This window comes from Xenopus laevis, chromosome 4L (genome assembly GCF_017654675.1).
Source record: "Xenopus laevis strain J_2021 chromosome 4L, Xenopus_laevis_v10.1, whole genome shotgun sequence".
Classification (NCBI taxonomy): Eukaryota; Metazoa; Chordata; class Amphibia; order Anura; family Pipidae; genus Xenopus; species Xenopus laevis.
Window position 1 is genome coordinate 127,568,046 of NC_054377.1, and position 20,257 is coordinate 127,588,302.

Consider the following 20,257-nt stretch of genomic DNA (forward strand, 5'->3'; position numbering starts at 1 on the left):
AGAAATGTTAAATAAGTGACATTCCCAACTGTTTGTTTCTTACTAGGTGGTTAAAACAAATCACCAGCCCACTAAGAAACCCTCTGTATAATGAGTTGCTGCTTATACCAAAGCCAAAGTATTCTTACAGCTAGGAGACGTGAAGCAGGTACTGACACCTATATGTCCCTACATTGCTCCTATGCTTGGAATTCAGCGACAGTACAGGGCACTAGTTACACACTAGTGCCAGTATGGGCCCATAATGAGGATGTATTTATATATATATATATATATATATATATATATATATATATATATATATATATATATATATATATGTGTGTGTGTTTTAAAAGATCCTTTGTAAGTCGGACAGACTGTGACACAGAATTCCATAAGAGGGGTGCAGCCATTGCAAAGTCTTGAATGCGAGCGTGTGAGGAGGTAATGTGAAAAGAGTTGAGGAGCAGGTCAGTAGAGGAGCGTAGTAAGCACTTGGGTAATTATCTAGAGAAGAGTTCAGAGATTGGTGGGGTGGAGTTGTGATGTGCTTTGAATGTTAAGGTCATTAGTGTGAAACTTATTCTGAAAGGTAGCCAGTGCAGTGATTGACAGATTGGAATGGCAGAGGAGAGCGGTTGCTGAGATGTATAAGCCTGATGGCAGTGTTCATTATGGACTTGGGAGGTGACAGTTTCTATCATGGAAGGCCAAATAATAGAGAGTTACAGTAGTCTACATGTTATATGTCGAGAGAGTGAATAACAATGTAGGCCGCACCTTGGATTATAAATGATCGTATTTTGGATATGTTCCTTAGGTGAAATTGACATGATTTGATAAGTGACAGGATATGAGGAGTGAAGGACAGGGCAGAATCTAGGATAACCCCATGGCACTGGGCCTGAGGAGACTGGGTGATAGTGGAATTGTTAATTTTTGTTACAACACTTTGCCAGTAATGTCTCTCCTACCTGTTGCCATTACTAACCCTTTCTTTTCACAGTTTCTTATCCTGCCTGTTACCAGTTCCAGCCTTGTCTGCTTTGCATCTCATGGCTGTTCCCCAGAAACCCAGTACCTGTTCCTATTTTACTTAGCAGTCCTGACCATGAGTGCTGAGTACATATTTGGGAGCTTCAAAAAAAAATTGGCAATACTATTAAATATAATACTCAATCAAACAAAAGCCAAGAGCCATAGATTCATTAGAAAAGCTGATTTTATTTTTTTCAAACACATTTTAATGTTAATCATATATATAGTTGTACAAGAGTAGGTATACATTATAATTCTGTTTTATCTTCTTTCTTGTCTGACTCTTCCTCCTAAACATGAAAATAATTTTTCTGTTATACTTTAAGCTTGTGTGTGGTAAGCAAAAAAATATTTGTTATTAGAATTAATTAAACTAAATTTAAACACAGCTGATGAATGCAGGCATACTTTTTAGTATTACAGGTATGAGACCTGTTATCCAGAATGATCCGGACCTGAGGTTTTCCAGATAACGGATCTTTCTGTAATCTACAAGAACATCCTGTAAACATTAAATAAATCCAAAAGGCTGGTTTTGCTTCTAATAAGGATTAATGATATCTTCGTTTGGATCAAGTACAATCTACTGTTTTATTATTACAGAGGAAAGGGAAACCATTTTTAAAAATTTGTACAATTTGGATAAAATGGAGTCTATGGGAGGCAGCTATTCCATAATTCAGAGCATTCTGGATAACAGGTTTCCCGATAATGGATCCCATACCTGTATTTGAAAAATAACCACCTATGAAATCCACTTAGGTTGGATTCAAACTTAGGGGCAGAACACAATGTGAGTTTAGAGATCAGTCACCGCAAAAACAATTCACCCACGTATTTATTTATCAAAGGGTGAGAGTTTACCATTTAATAACTACACTTTTAAAAATTCCATAGATATAAGGGAGTGGGTGATTTTTTTATCTGAGGTGAGCCATAATCTCACATTTTGATAAATCGACCCCTTATTCTTGCTTCTAAAGTTATGTAGGAGGATTTTTGGCTATCGTACAAGACCCAGGTGTGTCCTGCTTAGATCTTATATCTCCAAAATTGGTACCGGTAGATGCCAAGTACAATAGGTGAAAATGTCATGGCCTAATATTCACAAAGAGGAGTCATTGAAGGGTAGTAGAAAGCTGTTTGTGATTGTAAAAATGTATTACAAACACTGCAAATTTTCACTAAAGCAGTTTGGTTGCAAATTTTGAGAGTAATTCGTTGAGGTGTTTAATCAGTGCAAACATGGTTGCTAACAAGCATCTTTGTGATAATTTTTTACACTAACGAAGTGAAAACTTAGACACCCTTACACATTCCAGACAGGCACATCCCTAGTTATATGGACACCTCAGTGGGTCCTTATGGGGACCTTGTGCTTATGTAACCCCTGTAGTTCACACAGTGTACACCAGATGGCACTGTGCCAGAGTATAAAAGGTTTAGGAACCATGTGCTCTGGGTCCATTGCTTTAGCCCAACCAAGCAGGCTGGAAGGGAATGGGTAGTGTCGACCCTAGGCGCCTTGGCCCTAGTAATTAGACAGCTATACTCGTTTATAGATCACTCTAGGTCTAGGAGTTTCATTTAGTTGAGCAGCTCAAGGCTCCGCCGAGGAGATTAGAGGGATTAAGATCCCAGGGTATTACTGACCCAGAGTAAGGACTAAAGTGTTGAGATAGGGATGATAGGAATTCCCCTTGTCTGCCACTGGAAGATATCCTGAAAACTGGGCAATACCCATCACACGCTGCCAACTCACTCTCTGCTGTGTATTCCCTAGCCTGTGGGGATTCAGCCTATACTTGCTGTGAGTATATGCTTCCTTTATGCTGCTGTGTTATTCTATGCTCCATTGTGGATTAATGTGCTGAATGATCTATGTGCTATTCTTCAATAAATACAGTTCTATGTTCAATCGTTAAAGAACTACTGGTGCCCATCATTGTGCTATTGCACCTAATTACAGTTACACTACACCTTGCCTCCACCGCGTTGCGAGGGCTTGCCCCTGAGAAAGCTCATCTCTGGTATCAGCCCACAAAGAAAAGTAGCTAAAACTGCCCTCACGCAAATCAAATTACTATAGCGCTACAGAAGCATATTAGATCCCCCCTTTTATGTCATGTCTATAATGTACTTTAAAGAGCATTTATGTCCCCTTGCAAGCACCTTTTATCCAAAGAAAACATCCCCAACCTTGACAGTCTACCCTCATACTGCATGCTCCAGATGAGGCTTCGCCAGGGACCTATAAAGAGGCCAAATTAGGCTTTCATACCTCGAGTTAATGCACGTTTTATGCAAGACTGTACTATAATTTGCTTTAGTAGCCACTGAATGTCATTGCTTGAATTACAAAAATTGTTATCCACAAAACTTCCCAAATCCTTCTTAGTTAAAGAGGCCTCCAAAACACTAAAATGTGTGTTTTAACTCTTTGCCCAGACTGCAGTTGAATGCTAGATAGAATTGCTAACCACTGAACCACAATGCTGCCTGAGTATATGTTAGTCATAGAATATGTACATTTGTTGTGGTACATGGAGAGAAAGCATTTATTGTTGCATTGTTTCTCAAACCATTGGTGTAAAAATCTAAATGGAAAATACATAAAAGTGTGCTGAGTTCTGATGGAGCTGCATCTGGATAATTGTTGGTTGCTGTGTTCTATTAATTTATGATCTCCTGTTAGATTGCAGGCTACCTCTTCATCACCCCTGGTTTTACTGTCACAATAGCTAACTATAATACTCTTGTTTCCTGGACCACAATGTTCCCCAGACTTGCTATTGGAATTCTGTGTTCCCTGGTGTTGTCCAATCATGTAAACAAGATTCTTTGTAAAAGCAATGCCTCACTCTCAACCTGCCTCGGCTTCTACTCATACTTCTTCATAAACTAAGGGGGTTGTTTATCAAGGTCCTGATTTATCTCAATATCGGATGCTTCAAACTACGATCTAACCCTTAGGGGGTTATTTACTAAGCTCCGAATACCCGAAATCCGAAAAATTTGTGATTTTTTGTATTATAATAGGCTTAAAAAAATCACAAATTTTTTGGAATTTATTAAACCCCGAGGGCTAAAAAGCCAGAATATAAAAACACGGCATCTCAAACATGTCGAGGTTGCATAAAAGTCAATGGGAACAGTCCCATTGATTTTTGGTTGTGTCGGGGGTTTCAGGCAATTTCGCAATATTTTCTGAGCTTTCAGCTTCCGGGGAAAATTCACGAAAAAATCATGAAAATCAGAGCTTTTCCCACAAAGGTAATTTTCGGGAAAATGTAATAATAAATAAGCATTAAAAACCCAAGCGGGTTAGATCAAAGTTTGTAGCATCTGATATTGAGATAAATTCGGACCTTTATAAATAACCCCCTTATTTATTATTACATTTTTCCGAAAATTACCTTTGCGGGAAACGTTCAGATTTTCAAGATTTTTTCGTGAATTTCCCCCCGAATACTCAGAATTTTTTGGAGTTTTCACCCGTGAAATTGCCCGAAACCCCCGACACTGTTCCCATTGACTTTTATGCAACCTCGACAGGTTTGACATGCCGTGTTTTTATATTTGTGCTTTTTAGCCCTCGGGGTTTAATAAATTCTGAAAAATTAAGCCTATTATAACACAAAAAATCACAAATTTTATGGATTTCGGGAAATTTCGGGTATTCGGAGCTTAGTAAATAACCCCCTCAATGTATATGGTTCATATGTACATCATATGTACATCAAGCTACCGTAGCCATTAAATAGTAAATTAGTGTCCCCAATAACAGCTGTTTGTAGAATGTAACTAAATTGTGATGGACCTGTGAGTGTTAACTGCACAGAAGCAGAGCAGTGGGTTTATCATAATCTGTTTTCACATCATGAACCAATAAATCTAATAATAGCCACACCATATCAGACATTGTTATGAGTCAAGGACATTTTACAATCTTAACCACCAACTCATATTCCCCTTTATTTATTCTTGCCTAAATACTGTCCTCTTGCCAAAATACCATCATTTTTTATGATCCATCTCCTTTTTTCAGTTCCTGTCTGGATATTTTTGTAATTGTCTCTCAGACATCTGTCTAACCTCCGTTTACTAGGCTAGCAACTTGAATATCCAGAGGGAAAAGATAAAGGAAGACTTTATCCTATTTATTGATGTCTACTGAATGTTCTGGCTAAAGATGGCAACTGTTGTACTAAATACAACCTGGGAGAGAAGCAACACTATTTATTTATTGACGCCTATTAATGTTATGTAAACTAAACAACAGTCTATAAGTCATGTAAGCAATTTGTTTAAACAATAAAACAAACTATACCAAATAATGTTGAAGTAGAAAATTGTGTCAAATTTGAGCCAAAGTGTGAGAACGGCTGGGCTAATCTTAACTCATTGGCTGCAACTGTGTAAGGCACAACTCCTCCACTGACCACAGTGATGCTGGAATTGGGGGGGGGCACTGCATTGTGGGCTTAAAATTGCACTCAAAATTGCACATTGTTCACAGCACTAATACACTATACACTTTCAGATTGGCATTTCCTGAACTTAAATTTTGGAGATTTAGGGGGTTATTTATCAAAGGTCAAGTGTTAAGAGTTTTTTTTTACCTTGAATGAACTCGAATGAACTCACAACTCGAATGGTATCTTATTTAAGCAAAAACTCGAATTGGGAAAAACCCAATTCTGCGAGTTTGAGTCCCGAAACCCGAAAACTTGAAATAATCTAACTGCTCGAATTATTAGAGTTTTCACGTGAAACCCTCCGTAAAATAACTCAAACATCAAGTAGGCTATTAACATTGTCAAATGCTTCAAGGGACCTTTGCCACTGACTCCTACATGACCTTGACAGATTTTAGATATTTATAATATTTTTGGATTCAAGCTATTTCCAAGGTCGGGGTATATAAATCCCCAAAAAAATGTTTGGTTTTTTTTGCCTGGAAATGTGAGTTTTTCGTGGAATGTGAAATGTGAATTTTCATGAAAAACATTACTCGAACTAATCTTAATTTTTAAAACAATTTTAAAAAATTGTTAAAATCACTTTCTATAGAGTAAATGGAAAGTGTTTTTTCAGTGCTATCCTATTTTTCTGATTCCAGTGTTTTTGTGCTAGTAAGCAAGAAAAAAAACATAATTGTAGAAAAACCTAGATCGAGATAAATTGAATTCACAAATATATATATCGCCCTTTGTATATGCTACATTTGAAATATGCATGGATGCAATGAGTGCACATATATACACTATTTTGATTTGTTTGGGTATTTCTGGTTCAGATAGCTGAGCGCGATGAAGAAGTATTCCTTCTGTTACTTTCTATTGCCATCTAGTGTGGTATGTTTGAATTACTTATGAGTTGCATAACAAGAAGTTATGAAATAACTTTAAATAGTTTTTCAGGATTTTTGTTTTCTTGCAGTTATTTATTAAAGGTCAAGTTTCTCAAAAAAATCTAGTTTTTATCACTAAAAATTTAAAATTTTTGGGGGGACCAAAAAACTTTAATTTTTCAAGATTTATTATGCCCCAAAACTGCTAAAAGTCCAGCTAAAACCTGTAGAGTTCATGTAAAAGTCAATAGCAGATATCCCTTTAAAGGAGAACTTAACCCTAAAATTGAATATGGCTAAAAACACCATATTTTATACAATGAACTAATTGCACCAGCCTAAAATTTCAGCTTCTCAATAGCAGCAATGATCCAAACTTGTCACAGGGGGGTCACCATCTTGCAAAATGTCTGCTCGGTGGGCTCTGAGCAGCTGTTGAGAAGCTAAGCTTAGGGGTCGTAACTAATTATCCAGCAGAAAATGAGGTTGGTCTGTAATATAAGATGATGCTACAGGGCTGATTATTAAATTATGATGCCAGTTGCACTGATTTCTGTGCTGCCATGTAGTAATTATCTGTATTAATTACTAATCAGCCTTATATTGTGACATTTATATTCTATGTGTACTGCATATTGTGAGTGGGTCCCTAAGCTCAGTAAGTGACAGCAGCACAGAGCATGTGCAGTGAATCAGCAGAAAAGAAGACGGGGAGCTACTGGGGCATCTTTGGAGACACAGATCTTCTTTGCTAAAGGGCTGTGGTTGCCTTGGGCTGGTACAGAAGCTCAAAACATAATGTACAACATTTCTAGCTACCTTTTTTAGTTCTCTTTTAACCATTTGAAGATGGTTTTTGCCTTCAAGATTTTTGGGTGTTTGGGGTTTTTAATGCTGATTTTCGCTCCCAAACTAGATAAATTAAAGGTATTTGAGGTTTTTAAGCCCATATACTCTATAAATTCAAGTTTTTTTCCCAATTTCATTCAATTTACATTCAGATTTTTTCACAAATTAGCAACCATTTGAGTTTGTTTAAATTGTGAATTTATTTGAGATGGAGAAACCTCATGAATCGGATTTTTGAAAACCCCCGTAATTTTCACGATTTCCAGCAGGCTTTTATTCAAACATTTTTTTGTGCAACTTTTTTTGAAAACAGGTGAGCAGGGTGTATGTCTAGTAACAGTCACAGAAGGGAAGGAAGTAAATGTGAATGTATTGCAGGCTGCACATGCTTTTCAAATTTTTCACAACTATTTGGTTGCCAGGCCCATGACTTTACACTGTCACCATGGACAATGTCTGCCATTCTATCTACATATACAATAGTCTCTCATAGTAATTCACTTTGCCAGTATATCTTCAATAAACTTTATTGAACCCACATTACTTACCGTACTCTTCCCGGACAAAAACCCAGAACAGAAATCTTTGAGGCGTGTGGCAGTTATAGGACCAGCAGGCAGGATTTTTTTGGTCTCATCTTCACTATTAAAAATGACCACTCTTGGTAAATCACTTCTTTTTAGCTGGAAGTAAGACATTACTTTCTCATTGCTTTTGATGTCCATGTTCACTTTCACAAACAGAACCTGTAAAATATTGCAAAGAACAATTAACAGCAGTCCTGCAGATCTACCAGGATGTTGCAAAGTTGGACTAAGTTCTCACAACTCAAAATTGCATTTATCCCCAATATCATTCCTTTTTTTTTTTGGTGTCTGGTGGCTTTTGCTTACTAAATTTCCAGTAACTTGGACTAACTAACTAACTTAAAGTTTGATATGCTTTTTCAGGCTTTAGCACCTTGTTTCTATGTGACTCTTTCTGCTTTTAAATATTTAGTTATTTTTAACTGCTTTCCTCAGCCATCCCATTACCATTTTGATATCAATACCTTACCTACTATAAGCACCCTACGCTTGAGTTAGCAGTGCATGCCCATGATCATCACCTTAAACACTGAGTAAATATTCAGTATTGACAATATTGACACCTCAAAGGGGCTGTAAAACAGTATTTTAATGGTAATTAAAATAATTTATGCTTAGCATTAGTGATGGGCGAATTTGTGCTGTTTCGCTGAAACATTCTCGAATTTTATGTGAAATTTGCCATGGCAAATCACGCAAATTACCCCCGAATTCGCCCATCACTACTTAGCATTTAGTAATCCTGAATGCGCAATTGAATTGAGAGGTAACATTCAATAGTGAACTATATAGCTCTGGTGTGTACCTCTACTAATAGAGCATAGTCCAAAAATCAATGTACAGTAGATTCCAAAAAACTCTTATTTCATTAAATCAAAATCATTCACAGTGGTCTAATCCCAGACAGACCCCCAGTCAAAGGGTCATGTAAATAAATGTAATCAAACAAAAAACAAAAGCGGGATAGACTTACTGGTGGTTGAAAAAGAAGCCAAGATGATATAAAAATAAAAAATCTTTATTAGGAGATATTCAAGCCTGACACTTTTTGTGCCAAGGGTGGGCACTTACTCATTACATTCAACTCAAGGGCTATGTTTTTCACTTGCAGTGCATCATTATTTCCCATAATTCCAGTGTTATTGCTGACAAGTCTTAAGTAATGTGTACCGCAACTTGCAGATGATTTACCAATTTGGGCACAAAATTTTTCCTGCTTTGCTAAGTCAAGTCGTGTTTATGTTTCCTTAGCAGTAGTGGGGCTGCAAACTGCATAATTTCTGGCATGACCGTTTACAATGAAAATAACATAATGTGTGTCATTAGGGGCAAGTCAGTTGAGTAGGTACAAAAAAGAAAGGGAGTCCCAGACGTAACAACTCCTCAAGGCATTTGATTTTGATTCCAGGGCTTCCATTGCACATTATTCAATAAAGTAGAAGCAAAAGAGATTTTATGCATGTAGGAAATTAACCAGCTGGAGTAAGCAGGGACAGCCTTAATGTAAATAGCATCATGCGTGACACAACTATCTGCTTAAAACACAATCCAAAGCTTGTCTAGAGTATCTTACATTTCAGCATAAACTTAGGGGCTGATAATAAAACAATATTAATGCTACTGTAAATTTTAAAAACGTATGATTGCCAGCCTGGCCCCCCTTGTTGCTGAACTGCTTACCCAATGTTACCTGTACACTTACTTGGGGGGTACAACCTGTAATCTATCCCCTGCCTGTCCTCACCAGGTTACTATTTCCCAGGCAGAAACTAACCTTCCCCTTCAGCTCCGTTGCTGCCTCTCGAAATTCCTTCAGTATTTCCTCTTGGTTCTTTGATCCGTTGTCTATGAACATGAGCAGGTGGATTTGAACTTTGCTGTTTAAAAGTCCAATAGCTGTCTATAAAGCAACATAAATGCATTAATAAAGAAATTATGGAAAATACATATCTTAGAAAGAACTTGATACTTGAAAGTTACTTGAAAACTGAATATACCACATGGGAGACAGGTCATAAATAAGCATACATACGGAAATTCTTACACAAATTTTATTTATGGATTTTTTAGCATACTTTTTCAATTAAAGGGGAAGTAAAGCTACCAAAGCAGTTTATTGCCAATAGATCAGCTACAATAGTGCAAGTCTTGACACTATGGGGCACATTTACAAAGCTCGAGTGAAGGATTCGAATTAAAAAAACTTCGAATTTCGAAGTGTTTTTTTGGCTACTTCGACCATCGAATGGGCTAGTTCGACCTTCGACTACGACTTCGACTACGAATCGAACGATTCGAACGAAAAATCGTTCGACTATTCGACCATTCGATAATCGAAGTACTGTCTCTTTAAGAAAAACTTCGACCCCCTAGTTCGGCAGCTAAAAGCTACCGAACTCAATGTTAGCCTATGGGAAAGGTCCCCATAGGCTTGCCTGTGATTTTTTGATCGAAGGATATTCCTTCGATCGTTGTATTAAAATCCTTCGAATCGTTCGATTCGAAGGATTTGCGCTAAATCGTTCGACTTCGATATTCGAAGTCGAACGATTTTAGTTCCTAGTCGAATATCGAGTTTTAATTAACCCTCGATATTCGACCCTTAGTAAATCTGCCCCTATATATATTCTGCAGAATGCTTTCTCATAAAGCTTTCTTAATTTTATCCTTCCAGTCTCCTTTAAAGCTTTACACATTGCTGTCTAGTACAACATGCCGTGGAATATGATTTTTGGCTGTGCTATACGCTTTCCACCCCAAACTGAATCCAGTGAATCTACTTCAATCTACCAAACTGCAATGTATTATTAAAGTTAGCATTTTTTATAAAGAGTTATGGAAATTCTGAAAAATCACCACAAAGCTTTCAGTTTACAGCATTGTATCTCCCACATAACATTATGGCCAGAATCCGAAAATCCGCCACCTGCCGAGGTTGTGTAGAAGTCAATGGCAGAAGTCCCTATCCTAATTGGAAGTGTAACGAATCCCTTACCTGGTGGTCTAGTGGGGGGATGGCAGGGACGCCTGGCGCGTCGCACTGGTATTAGGCCGCAGGCGCCGCTTCCTAGGCCGCAGGTGCCAGTTCCATAGGGGGTGCACGGCGCACATCTGTGTATTTTAAAGGCACAGGCGTGCTGGCGTCTGACGCCAGTGCTCATTGGCACGAATTTCAAATACTATTTAAAGCACAGCGGGGCTTGTGATCGTTGTAGGATCTTGTTCCTGGTGCTTTGTGCTTTTGAGCTTCTGCATTCTGATTCTGATACCCGTTTTGACTCCTACCTGGCTTTGACAATTCTACTCTCTGTGTCCTGACCCTTGCCTGTTTACCGACTCAGATTCTGCTTAACCCTCTGATTGACTTCCTGGTTTGACCCTTGCCTGCCTGACTACAAATATTCTCTGCCTGCCCCGACCCGGCCTGATCTGACTAATATTCTGTCTAAACACCTTGTACCACGACCTTCTGCCCAAAGACTTTACTTACAGTTGTGCCCCTTCGTCTGCCCAGAACCCCTCACCTAGCACCTCTCGTTTTAAGACCTGGTGGCATCTGAGTAGCTGAGGGCTCCTCCCGAAGCCAAAGGCGGCTTCTACAGGCAGAAGTACGAGCCGAGACCAGGGTGCTTGGAATCGGCTCTGGGTTTAGGGTGCAGACCGTTACAGGAAGTTATCATGGTCTGCGCTTGGTTTAGCCTGAAAATGTGATCATTTCGGATTTACGACTTTTCATAAATTTTTTTCACGTTTTTTCCAGAACCAATTAATTCAAGCTTTTTAAATAATTAACAAGGTAGAATTGGGTATGGGAGTTTGGTCGTGTTTTTTTTATTTAAATAATGAGATAAATTCAGATTTTAGTAAATAATCCTCCCTGTACCAGGATAAGACATCATATATAAACATTTCAGGGCTTTAATGCCCAGTTTGCATAGGATTACCCAAGTATCTGGCATGTAGAGCTACACAATTAAAATGCAAACATATTGTTATGGAGATCACTTCCAATTACTATAAAATCAGCACATTTACTGCATTTTATGTTGGATAAAATCACAAAATATGTTTACCTTAGAAAACCATATATTTTTAGAAAGTGTATTTTATGTTTTTTCAGAGGACTAGAAAAAAATGGTGTAAAATCTGGGCAAATGTAAAATTTGGGAAATGCATTAGTTACTATATATATTTGGGACTACAAATGTAAAACGCATAAAATCACAGAATATAAAATGGTGGCTTCACTGTATGTACTTCTCACAAACACATATATTCATCAGAAACCCTCTATACTCCTGGGCCCCAATCCTCCCAAAACCAAGGGAATATTGCTCTGTTTCAAACATATATTGTTATTGTACATCAGTAATTAATTCCAATGGGGCTCCTGTTCTCCTGAGCCATTTTTCCTACTTAATCCAGACAATAAAGCTCTGTCTGTTAACCCACTAGACAACCTTCCACCCAAAACCATGGAAATATTCTGGTGTGTGTGCATATATTAATATTAATTAGGAACCCCACTGGACCTTAAAAATCTGTATTTCTCATCATTCAGATTTGTTAATAATGACCCATTTCAAACAAAACTATTTCCCCAGCCCCCCTCCGGCCAAGTTTCATGGATAATAATATGTTTACAGAATTTAAAAGTAAACACTTTCTATTATGAAAACACTATACCTTCAACTGATTTGCAAAACAGACTGATAGAAGTCAGTTATTTTTATAATGAAAAAATATTGGATCTTACCACTGCATTGTAATCTGTCACCATTCTCAGTTCATTAACAGTCAAGAAACGAAAGAGTTTCTCAGTATTGATTCCTGGGTGGTCTTTTAATATTAAGTCATCTCTCCTGTTGTCTACCTGTTGTTGATTAAAAAGAAAGCAGTAGAACAACCGTCACTGTGTTTGAAACTGTAGATCCTTTGTTGAAGACAATATTAAGTAGTGCCAATAATCACAGATTTTGTAGAGATTTTAAACCTTCAAAACAAAACCTTTACTATGTACAAAGCTAGAAATGGCTATTCTCTAAACTCGAGCAATGCTAAAAACTCAAAAATTTAATTTTTTTTAATATGAAGTCCGAATTTTTAGTGGAAAAAACCCTAACATTTTTCGAGATTTATTATCCCCCGAGGCTGCAAAAAGTCAGAATCTGAAAATCTGCGATCTCAGGCCTGTTGTATATAAGTCAATGGGAGAGGTTCCTATCCTATTTGGAAGTTTCTGTGGTCTGCTCTAGAATAAGTCCAAAAATACGACTAAATTTAAATTCTAATTTTTGCTCGATTTTATTGAGTTTTTCCCCGATCCGATTAAATAGTGCTTTTTCAATAATAAATAAGATAAATTGTGGATTCTAGTTTGGTCAGAATTTATTTAATAAAATAATCAGAAAAATTCGGATTTTGATAACTCCCTAAAACTACAAATGTTATGAGATTTATTAAAAAATTTGAATAAAAAAGTATGAATGGAAAAATTATGATGAACTCTGCACTAATGAATACCTCGAAGAATTCCTAGTGAAAAAAAAATACAAAAACCTCTAAAAGTACACATTGATTTAGAGAAGTCCAGTAGGATCAGCACCTCTCCCTATGACTTCTATAGGACCTCGACAACTGTTATGTGGCGAAATTTTGTATTAGAGGTTTTCGTGGTTTTTACACATCATGAATCTCACTTTTTTAAAAAATTGCGAAAACCTCAAAGCTTTCGAGATTTGTGGAGAAAAATCGAGTTTTGATTGTTTGTAGGTTAGTTGATTATTAAGAAAAATAGACTTTCATAAAAGGGAAAGAAAAGAATACTTTTCTTGATTGACTTTTTGAGAGGCATATAATTTAAACACATCCTGTCAATCTATCACTTACCTGCCGGAACAGTGTCACTGTGTTGCCTTCGATTTTGAAGTGCTTTAAAACTTCTTTGCTGGTGCTTATTCCATAATCCCATTCTTGATGCTTGCTCACAAGTTTATTAAATTCTTGAACCTCTGGTGCTTCTGGATCCTGTGAAAATAATGTCAAGGTGTCAGGTGCTTTCAGTCTGCTTATCATTAAAGGGAATACATAAACTAAATGCAAAGGCTAACTAGTATATCAGTGCTGTGCTAGTTTACAAATCAACCTTATTTTGCATGCCTGCAACTGCATATCTAGTAATGTTTTATGAATTTATTTCAATATCGGCTGCTACAAACTCCGATCTAACCTGCTCGGGTTTTTAACACTTATATATTATTACATTATTACCTTTGAGGCAAAAGCTCAGATTTTCATGATTTTGTCATGAATTTTCGGAGTTTTCACCCGAAAGCTCCGAAAACATAGTGAAATTGCCCGAAACCTCCGACACAACCAAAAATCAATGGGACTGTTCCCATTGACTTTTATGCAACCTCGACAGGTTTGAGCTGCCGTGCTTTTATATTCGGGATTTTTAGCCCTCGGGGTTTAATAAATTCCGAAAAATTTGTGATTTTTTTTTTAAGCCTATTATAACACAAAAAAATCACGAATTTTTCGGATTTTGGGGAATTTCGGGTATTCGGAGCTAAGTAAATAACCCCCTAAGTGTTCTTGCTTAAATGACCTCTAGGAGCAGCCTCTTTATCTTCCTTGGTTTTTTGTCCCTCTCAGCCTCTACAGAGTCTCAAGTATTACAGCCTTCGCCAAAATAAACAGAACAATTCAAGAATGACTTATGTTCTTTTAAAAGAAACAGCACACTGTTTGAGTGAATGCACACAAATCTTTACCTGGTTTGCATCACGTGTATACACATTGGCTATTTATTGGACAGTATGGCCTCCTGTTTAGGCATGACCATAAGAACTCTCCAAAAATTATTTTGAAGTATTGTTTCTATCCTTAGTATGTAGCCTTTCTTTGTTCTCCAGATTGAAACAAGGTTGAACTTTACGTGTGCTTTACAGCTGCAACTACTATCTCCAGATTGAAACAAGGTTGAAATTTACATGTGCAACTTCTATGATTCATCAGCTCTCTGGCCAGTCAACTGGATCAGTGCAGTCTGGCCATTTATATATGTAACCAGTACACGTACACTATGCAGATAGGCAACCAGCAGAGGATATGAATACTTTATAATACTAATATGTGAGTGGGTAGATGACTTTTTTCAATCCCCAAACTGTCCTGAAGAACACTGTTCATAAAGTGTTGTAACATACCTGGATAAATCCAACCACAGCAAGTTCTGAAGACTCTATAAAGTCTTTGGTAGATGGGACATCTTCAAGGACCGTAGCACTTCTAACAGGCTCTAGAATAAAGCACATAGAACACAATATAATTAACTTTCTTGCACTGACCCTATGTTTACATAAACTTTTACCTTGATAGTGAATTCACTAGCTGTTTCCATCACTGAGGTTGTCTGGTTGTAGAATCTCAGTGCCAAGTTAAGTAGTATGTGTTTTTAGTGTTACTATAACAATCAGATTCTTACAGTAAATAGACAGTGGTTGCAGATTTGAGGACCTTGCTCACAAGAGCTTACAACAAATTCCATCAAAAAGGTGCTACATAAAAGTTGCCGTTGGGAACCCAAGTGGAACCTCCAATCAAGGTGGTCATAAAAATAATGCCTGCATTTGAGACCCAGCTGGTGATCAGTTCATTCCAAGAAACAATCACTTTTTTTTCAATAACAGATACATTGATAGATATACAGTACAGGTATGGGATCCGTTATCTGGAAACCAGTTATCCAGAAAACTCAGAATTATGGGAAGGCTCCCATAGACTCCATTATAAACAAATAATCCACAGTAGCTTTTACTTGATCCAAACAAAGATATAATGAATCCTTATTGGAAGCAAAACTAGTTTATTGGGTTTATTTAATGGTTACATGATTTTCTAGTAGATAAGGTATGAAAATCCAAATTACAGAAAGATCCATTATCTGGAAAACCCCAGGCCCTGCTCATTCTGGATTACAGGTCCCATCTGTGTAGCAGTAGTAGATACCATACATAGACATTGATCACATACAATAACTAAAAACATTTGGTGCAAAGAAACCAAGTATACTAAATGTGTAGCACTGTATATGAATATGCCCCCTATTGTAAAATATAAGGATATTATAAGCCACTGAGGAACTCTGAGGTTACTTCTAATATCCTCTTATTTTCCAACAAGGGGTACTTTATTTATTATAATACACAAGTTTTAGTTAGTCATGTGACAAAAATGACATCACTACTCACCATTTATAACTGATGACATCACTAGTCACCGTTTAGAACAATACAATTTACAAACTATTCATGGCTTTTGTGTATTATATTGATATTAATAATTGATAATATCCCCCAAACCCATCATTGCAGCATATACATTAAGCAAATGGAACAATATTCTCCTCTTCCATATTCAGAGCAGTGCAGTAATATTTAATACATATTTCCATTGTTCATCACTAGCATACAGTCTCTAAGGGAGCTTGTTATCCCTCAGGTTATTATCTATTTAAACATCATGATTTGTTGCCATTGCAACAACCTGTAGTTAATAAGGCCCCAAAGTATAGTAATCATCCCCTTTAACATTCCCCATCCAAGATGTATGTAATTAGCAAAAATAACATTTATCTGTTTTTTCTTTGGGGAATATAACAAGAAAAATGTGTCTCCCTTTCCACCTGATGCTTTTAAGTGTTGGAACGGCAATGGGAAATAGAACAGCTGCACTAATGCAACTCACACAAGAATAAACTGTATATTTATTTTTTCCTTTGCTGAAGATAAAAGTACAGGTATAGGATCCATTATATGGAAACCCATTAGCCAGAAAGCTTTGAATTACCAGAAGTCAGTGTCCCATAGACTCATTTTAATCAAATAATTCAGAGTTTTAAAATTAATTTTCTATTTCTCTGTAATAATGAAACAGTGCCCTGTGCTTGAGCCAAACTAATATTTAATTAACTCGCATTGAAAATAAAACCAGCCTATTGGGTTTATTTAATGTTTAAGGGATTTTCTAGTAGACTTGGAGGCCTATTTATCTAAGGTCGGATTTTAGTGGTTTTTGAACCCACGACTTAACTTACTATCTCTAAAACTACGAATGTCATGACATTTAATAAAAGATCCGAATAAAAAAAGTACGAATGGAAAATGGTGCTGAACGATGCACTGAATAATAATTCCTCGAAAAACCTCGAAAAATTTGAATTGATTTAAAATTGAAATTCAGATGAAAGTAAATGGGTCCCTTAACATTTGAAGATTCAAATTACTGCAAGATCTCTTATCCAGAAGCATTCTGGATAATACTGTAGGTCAAGCTTTATCCTGTGAGTCTTAATGCAACCATCACTTTTTTTGGCGGAGTGTTGGTGGTGGATAAGGTACATTATTAGTACCTGGTATACCTCATCCAGACAAGGTGCTATTAATTGGCAAACTGAGCATATTTGTAACCGTAACACAGTAATTAACAAGTAACATTGCTTATGAAGAGTCTATGCCTTTGCCATGGATTCCCAGGGGGGAACAATGAAGAGACAGAACTATATACAGCCAGTTGGTGCTCCTGGTGGCCGTAGGAGTGAAATCCAATGCATTGAGCTTGATATAGCTGGTAAACTCCCAGTCCCCCGTAAGAAGAAAGTCTAACCACAAAGTTGTAACTCCTAGAAAGCCTGGTAGGAGCACAATGGTACCTGGGAAATGCCCCGTTGGTAGTGAGCCAAATTGAGGCCAAGAATAACTGGCGTGCAAGCCAACTGCAAGCAAAATAAGGGCGGCAAATGTGTGCTCTGCAATCATGATATTGGAATGTGAAGCTTGGCCAACTCACTTACAATTGCCCTTACTATACTGTCTATGCAAATATTTGAATGACCCATAGCTTGCTTGCATCAGAACTGCCTAAGAAAGTACTTAAACACTGACACAATGACGTAGGTATAGTCAGCATGGTGTGTGAAACATATGGCATCTATTTGTGCTTGTATAGTAAATGGCAGCTGTATACATGCACAAACTTAGTTAAATCATCTCAGTGTGTGGGACCAGAATTGAAACCCCGTATCTGAATTCTAGAAAGGTATACAGTAAGTACAGAAGGGATAGTGACATTATCAGTGTGAGCAGCAAAAACTTCTTATACGAATAGAGCCAGCAGCTCAAAACACCTCTAGGTCTGTTCAATTCTTCCCACTAGATTCTGTTCATTCTAGAGAGTCCCATAGCTTTGAGATCCTGTGATCACGATGATAAATGACATGAGCCCATTTTGATGCGTCATCATACGACAGGTTTCTTGAATACCTGCCATAGGGTTGGCGAATAGGCCATTCATATAAAACAAAAAGTATGGATTGGTAGGGTTTCACAATTAAGCTGGCCATAGATGTTGAGATTTTTAAAAGATCAGATCCTGATCGTGAGACCACAATCTTCTCAGAACGATCGTACGAATTTACCATCAACTAAAAAGACCATTTTGACAGGAAAACAAAGTGGAGCTGCCTGCTTGGCCCTGCAAATATAGATAGATTGCACTGGGACCGACAAAGATTTTTTGACCTGGCCGATCAATTTCCTGACAGATGTCAGCCGAAAAATCGTCAGATGTACGATCGTTCGAATCCCACTAACCGCACGATAATTTCGAAGGATTGGTCGGGCTTCCCTAAAATCAGTCGCGTCTATTGGGAGCTTCAGATTGTTGACTTAAATAGGTTCCTGGTGAACTTTAAGTATAAGCATTTGATAAATAATGCTTGGTGACTCTTGGGTGGTCAGCACTTGTTTAACCAACATTAGGTTTTTTAAGACATCAATAAATTTAAGATGATACTAAAGTTTACCTCTTGTCTACCTTATGGACTTCTGCTTCCTTTTCAAGTGATGTACTAATCCAAGACACAAACAGAATATTTATAAAATGGTAACATGGATATTCGTTAAGTTTACTCTCAGCTTTCTGGGTATTACATCTAAGATGTTGGAAATGTATTGGTTCTGAATTTTGATATCATTTGTCCTCTCTCACTGTAATATGAAGTGAACAGAATTTCTTACCTTCGTTTTTCGTGGAATTTCCCACATCTGTGCCTGATGAAGTACCAATGAGTATTACCAGCAGGAGACAGCTCACACTTGGCCTTGTCATTACTGCGACTGGTGACTGCTCCTTCCCAGTTCTCAATGTGTAAAAGACCCTAGTGACTGTTTCAAGAGCAAATAAAGTAAGGAAGCCTACAATGCCATGGGAAAATCACATCTGCTTTTTTTAAACATTGCACTTTGTGATAACAAGGCACACATGTAGGTTTTATGACGACGTTATTCAAATGCAATGCTTCATTATAAAACAAGTTATCTGTTCAATTTTGCTTTAATTTTCTGTAGTTTCTTTTTAGAGTGCCATCACTGTATGCATTCAGCCTAATTAAGCAACTTCTTTTCATTATCTTTAGGTCCCCCAACGTCTAGAAAAATGTGTAAAAAATGTTTATTTTGTGCCAACTGATTATTCACAGCATGGCAGATGACATGAAAAATGTGAACAATTACATAATATGTAAAAAATGGAAATGAAGTTTAATACGTAAACTACTCAATCCAGTTCTGTGGTGTTGTAGTAGCATGTTCCTCCTCTTCAGTCGTTTGTTGGTCTTTTTACAAAATGTAATCCCTTTTTGTATTATCTTTGTGTAATAACATATTGGTTTTTAGACCACAGGTTTTTGGTCAAAATTTGACTTTGATGTGCTTGGCTAGCAAGAATTATTGAGGCATTTCCCAACTCTATTACTGTACCACAAAATGTCCACTGAAGTTTTATTTCCTGAAGGTTGTGGCTGACGGGAGGAACCATGTACAGGACTGACTACTATTGCAGTTTCTTCTTTATGAGCATTATTTGCAGCCTCGATGCCTACTTGTGGAACCTCATCACTGTTTCAAGGACAAGTGAGAAGTTTCTTCAGTGTGATTTGTTAATTCAAAGAAAAATTAATAGCTGTTAAAAATCTTAACACAAAAGCATTAGCACATTATTGCCCTGTTACATTTAGGAGAGTTAGCTGCACTTTATCTGTACTCTGTGTAAAAGACTTTTGATGAAAAGGTTGTTCTGAAACATAAATGACAGTAAGAAGTGCATGTACAGTATATACATGACTAGTTTGATAAGAAATTGGTTTATAATGACAAATGATTATGTAGAAACAGTACTCAGTCTTAATAACTGCTGTAGCCACCTTGTTAAAGGAGAAGGAAAGCTACGGAGGCATTTTATTGCCAATAGATTAGCTGCAATAGTACAAGCTAGAATGCTATATTTATTCTGTAGAATGTTTTACCAGACCTGAGTAAAAAACTCTAGAAACTCTCTGTTTGTTAAGGATAGGAGCTGCAGTATTAATGTGGTGTGACATCACTTC

At 37.1% G+C, this 20,257-nt stretch overlaps 1 protein-coding gene across 1 annotated transcript; it reads right to left on the reverse strand.

The window, feature by feature from the left end:
- Positions 1-1,186: 1,186 nt before the first annotated feature.
- erp27.L (endoplasmic reticulum protein 27 L homeolog) lies at positions 1,187-19,042 on the reverse strand. Its single transcript, XM_018257126.2, has 7 exons — positions 18,891-19,042; positions 15,021-15,112; positions 13,699-13,836; positions 12,566-12,682; positions 9,584-9,709; positions 7,771-7,968; positions 1,187-1,310 (listed from the first exon to the last, which is right to left on the reverse strand). Exons 1-7 carry the CDS (start codon positions 18,979-18,981, stop codon positions 1,269-1,271), a joined length of 804 nt encoding a protein of 267 aa, XP_018112615.1. The 5' UTR covers positions 18,982-19,042; the 3' UTR covers positions 1,187-1,268.
- Positions 19,043-20,257: the final 1,215 nt, after the last annotated feature.

Coding starts and splice junctions, on each gene's coding strand:
- erp27.L (XM_018257126.2), bottom strand. CDS start 18,981: ATGACAAGGCCAAGTGTGAGCTGTCTCCTGCTGGTAATACTCATTGGT. Junction 15,113..18,890: donor AAATTCCACGAAAAACGAAG/GTAAGAAATTCT, acceptor GCTTTATTCTAG/AGCCTGTTAGAAGTGCTACG. Junction 1,311..7,770: donor TTTTGTCCGGGAAGAGTACG/GTAAGTAATGTG, acceptor TTTCATGTTTAG/GAGGAAGAGTCAGACAAGAA.